The sequence below is a fragment of the Berghia stephanieae genome, chromosome 11, assembly GCF_034508935.2.
Source record: "Berghia stephanieae isolate SIO BIC M18660-M18661 chromosome 11, UCSD_Bste_1.3, whole genome shotgun sequence".
NCBI lineage: Eukaryota > Metazoa > Mollusca > Gastropoda > Nudibranchia > Aeolidiidae > Berghia > Berghia stephanieae.
In genome coordinates this window covers 41,355,741-41,360,740 of record NC_088370.1, presented here as the reverse complement: position 1 = coordinate 41,360,740, position 5,000 = coordinate 41,355,741, and the positions used below count along the sequence as shown (strand labels likewise).

The window sequence follows — 5,000 nt, the reverse complement described above, 5'->3', positions numbered from 1 at the left end:
CTTTGTTTATTGAGTAGCTCACGAAGGGTGTACACACGAAACGTCCATTGTCTGCGCTGTTCCCATCAGAAGCATCTCCATTTTCACCTTTACGTCAGAAGTTTACAATGCATGTTCTAAGTCTACAGAGTGCGACTATGTAGTCAAATGGAATGACACTCACATTCGGTCCGGGAGGTCGAGGTTCGAGTTCCCTTCCTGTCGGCGTATAGTTGAGTCCATGGAAAAGACTCTTCCTCACATTCTCTCAGCATACCCAGATGTAAAACGAATACCTGGCCGTTGTCTTTGTTAGAAAAGAAAATTGTAAATATTATATGGCAAACAGGTCCTACATGTTTAGTGTTGTTGTTGGCTAGGGCCATTTTTAAAGCGCTTTGAGCACGTTAAGTGAGTATTGCGCTATATAAATGTTCTAGATTATATGCTCTAGAGTACGTTGAGCTCTTACACTAGAGCATATAATCTAGAACATTTATATAGCGCAATATTCACTAAACGTGCTCAAAGCTCTTTACAAGTGGTCCCTAGCCAACAACAACACTCAACATGTAGGACCTGTTTGCCATATAATATTTACAATTTTAATTCTCTTTCAAGCTATTTTTACAAGAGTAAGTCAATACTCAACAATAGACACAAGCTGATTTTGGAATACTTTCTTTTTCTTCTTGCATTTTTCTCTCTGCATCGTCTGGCATTGGGGGTCTCGATAGATCAATAGGATTCAGTAGTCTGATGTCAAGCGCCCGGCAGCAGCGGCCATCTTGGTTCTAAACAAAGAAAATCATTACTTTTTATTCTTCATGCTGGCAAGAACTTTTCATTCCCTTTTCATATGCCTTGTGATCAGAATGTGTAAAAGTCAAAACATGATCAAATTTATGGGGTTTTTTTTACCTCTGGAAACGCTTTTATGCTCGCCGGAGAAATATTTCATACGGCGTCCGTTATTTTGTTCCGATAGTTTAGAGCCAGTGTTACTAAGTTACCATGCGTCATTAGGAAGGAAGTGACGTTACGACTATTGAAGAGTATTGGTAGACCACTCGCATCACGCACAATTGGGCTGATTTCGATCCCAGGCGCAGTCACGAGTTTTTCTCTGACACCGCTCCCTCCCTCTTGTCCATCAAGCAATGATTGGGGAGCTACGCCTGATAAAAATCTGTCGGAAAGTAATTTTAGATAGACTAGCATCCTATCCAAAGGGTAGCAAGCAATTGTTATCGTCCGTTTCATCGGGGAAAATCTCTTTCTCAGTGAACACAATGGTTCTGAAGACCTTTTTTTGTCTGTCACTGTTTTATACGCACAATCTCTGATTATTTATTTATTTATTTATTCATGGGGAGGGGGGAGTCTTTCGCATTCTTTTACCCTGAACTATAGACGATCAAAGGGTGGTTGCAGGTAGTTTTCTATATTTTGCTTTATCTTGTCTCTCTCTTTGGACAGATTGACCATTGACTCCAAGGTCCGAGACCTCCTAGGAGATGCTTTTGTCTTGGATGATGAGTTCCGAGCGAGAGAGGCAACTTTCCTGGACTTGCTGTCCCACAAACTGGCCATTCTATCTGATAATCGAATTCGACTGGACACCACTTTAACCAGAGACACACTGTTGAGGTATAGAGTACTTTTTAAACCCTCTCATTACCAGCTATTTTCAGAATTTGACCCGAAACTTCATACTCGCCCAACACAAAAATAGATTTTTCAGACATAATAGTATCGAGTATGTGCTTGATTTGTTCAGAAAAAAAATGAGCTCTGCAACACAGTGTCGAATTTGTATAGCTATAACTATAACAGAATTGAAATAAGAACAAGAAAATTGTTGGTTGTATCGTAACGAATGTGACGATTTTCCTTTGGGTGGTAAAGAGAGGGTTTAACCTTCTTCTCCTTACCAACTATAGGAAAATCGTCACATTCCTTACGATACAACCGACATATTTCTTATAAAAATTTCTCTTGTACATCATACAATTTAAAGAAAACGATATAAATAAGCCAAATAATCTTGGCTAAGAAAAAAAACGAAAGTGCCTGAACCGGGGCTCGAACCCGGGACCTTACGGATCACAGTTCAATGCCTTAACCTCCCGGCCACTTAGCCCCCCTTATATATATTATTTCCCCGCAAATATCTCATGGTTTCGAACATTCTGAAAGATATACATTCTTTTCTCACTTGCAGTCATTTTCAAATATTTTTTATTTTGTGAGGTTATGTGGTCTTCTGATATGGTTCTTGCCTTAGGTTTAGAAAGTCCTGCATTCAAGTCTCGACCGGAGAAGCGCATAGTGTGGCCTTGGAAAAAGGTCTTTACTCACAGTATCTCACTATGCTTAGGTATACAACAGGTACCTGGTCGTTAACAGCGGAAATAATATAATATCGCTTTTAAACAGGCGGCATGTCTCATCCTAGTTGTTAAATGTTGCTGTTGGCTAAAGACCTCTTGTAAAGTGCTTTTAGCACGATTATTGGATGTTGCTCATTTAAATGACCTAGAGAAAATGCTCTTGAGAGTCCCATAGCCGCCACTTTAACCCTCTCCTTACGAACTATAGGAAAATTGTCATATTATTCGTTACGATACACAGTTAACTTTTTTCTCTTTCTGAATTCTTTTGTACATTACAAAATTGTCACTTCCTTGTACAGCTTGTTTAGCTAAACAAAATCAAGTATAGCACGTAGATTTTAAAAACCTATTTTGGGTTTTGTTTGTCTGTTTTGTTGGGTTTTGTTTTTGCGTTGTTTTCTTTTTAATTCTTTTGTTTTGTTTTTTTTTTTTTTTTGGCAGTTTATTATTATTATTTTTAAAATTTTTCCTAAAGATCTTGCAACCACGCATGCTAAAACTTTCAAGACTGTTTTCTTCTTTTCTTTCTAGCCGCCTTGGACTTCTCAAATCAAACCGACAGTTCAGGGTAGACTTCGTATACAACAACCTCATCTATGGACTGATCGGACGCATGTCAGAGATCATTGGCGGACATGCCAAAAATAACAAGAGGTGGGAAGATCTCATTACCGAACATTTCTTTGAACCGCTGGGAATGTCAAAGTCTACGTTTTCTACAAGACTCAATTACAGTCGTGAAGATTTGGCCACTGGCTACGACGAACTAGATGGTCCAGGGGTTATGACTAGAGTTATGCCTGAACTCTCCATGTGAGTCGTTGTCATCATCGTCATCATCGCCATCATCGCCATCATCGCCATCATCATCATCATCATCATCATCATCATCATCATCATCATCATCATCATCATCATCATCACCATCATCATCATCATCATCATCATCATCACCATCATCATCATCATCATCATCATCATCATCATCATCATCAGCAGCAGCAGCAGCAGCAGCAGCAGCAAGTCACCTCGCACTAGCTCAATTTGCGGCGCTGCATTTTTGCGACTGACGCCTGGGTTATTCCAGTCTTCCCTTGGCATAGGCCCTAGAAACAAATTTACCCTATGGAATAAATAAAAGGGATTTTATTTTATTCTATATATTGCAGTTCATACATGTGATCCATTGACTCAAAACGATTTTATGTTGAAATAAGCCAGGTGTAAAAAAAATTCAAACTAAAGTAAAACTGGTCAAAACTTTCAATAATTGTTATTAAGCACTCTAAAAAAATATGATATTCATAATCATCAATAAAACATATAAACTCAAAGCAAGGCAGATATTATTTCTGCCCGTGGAGCAGGAGTATATCCCATGTTTTTGTAGCGTTAAACGGACAAAAGCAATTGCTTGTTACCCTTTGGATAGGACGCTAGTCTATCGCAAAGTACTTTTCGCCTGATCTAATTGACTAAGTTACCCAATCATTGCTGGGTGGATAGGGATAGGTGTGGGAGGGGGTCAGAAATATAATCTCGACTTCATCTGCTTTGATCTCGGCCTCTTTGCGTGTAAGAGAGCGTTCTATCAACTGAGCTATTGGGGCCCCCGTGTCGGAATGAGCCAACAGGTGAAAAAAACCCAAAACAAACGTCAAATTAAATTTAAACTTGTCAAAAATTTGAATGATTTCTATTTAGCACTCTGAAAAATATGGTATTCGTTGTCCTCAATAACTAAAGTATTCAAATTCAACGCAAGTCTGATGTTTCAGGCTATGAATTCAATTTTCAGTATCGTAAACATCCCGTTTAACTCTCTCCTTACCAGCCATTTTCAGGATTTTCCCCAAAACTTCACACCCAACTAACACAAAAATAGATTTTTTATCACTCAGACATAATAGCAGCAAGTTCTTGCGATAAATAATTTCTTTACCAAAACATGCTCGACAACACACTGTTCATTTTCTTTAAATTGTATGAATGTGACGATTTTCTTATGGGTGGTAAGGAAGGGGTAAACATAATTCAGAAAAGTGAGTGGAGCAGGCACTTCTCTTGAGAACGACAGGAAATGAAGTGAGTAGGAAAGTGCCAGCGCAGGCGGAGTTTTCGTACCATTAAGGTCGCGGGTTCAAGCCCCCATCGCGATTTCCTACTCGCCGCCGCGAAATTTTAATTCTCTATTGTCTTCTGGCACTTTCCAACTCACTTCATTTCTTGTTTAACTCAATCAACCCTAACAACGAATATATCCGTAGTATACCCGGGGTTACTTTTACCACTTGCCCATTTATTACATTCTTCTGAGACAAATTATAGGCGTAGTAACAAAGCTAATGTTCTTAAGTTTTACAGGTTAATGGTAGTTGAATAAAACTATCTATGTACATGCTCATTTTTAATACATAGTTTTCCAATGTTGAAAAGCAGCAAAAATCTCTAGGATTGAGTGAGTAACTCTCTCCTTACCGACCATTTTCAGTATTTTCCCAAAATGACAGGCTTACCCAGCAGAAGAAAAAAACAATCTCTCTACAAAACAAACTTTTTGTTCTTTTTAATTAAACAAAGATCATTGTATTGTACAAAATAAATCTGAATAAGAAAAATGTATAA

The 5,000-nt window shown here is 38.4% G+C and overlaps 1 protein-coding gene across 1 annotated transcript in view; it reads left to right on the top strand.

The window, feature by feature from the left end:
- LOC144957020 (uncharacterized) overlaps nucleotides 1–5,000 on the top strand; it is a 28,517-nt gene that overhangs the window by 15,011 nt on the left and 8,506 nt on the right. The window contains exons 3-4 of the mRNA XM_078887947.1: nucleotides 1,459–1,629; nucleotides 2,907–3,188. Of these exons, the coding sequence (XP_078744073.1) occupies nucleotides 1,459–1,629; nucleotides 2,907–3,188 (453 nt within the window). The remainder of the gene's footprint in view (nucleotides 1–1,458; nucleotides 1,630–2,906; nucleotides 3,189–5,000) is intronic.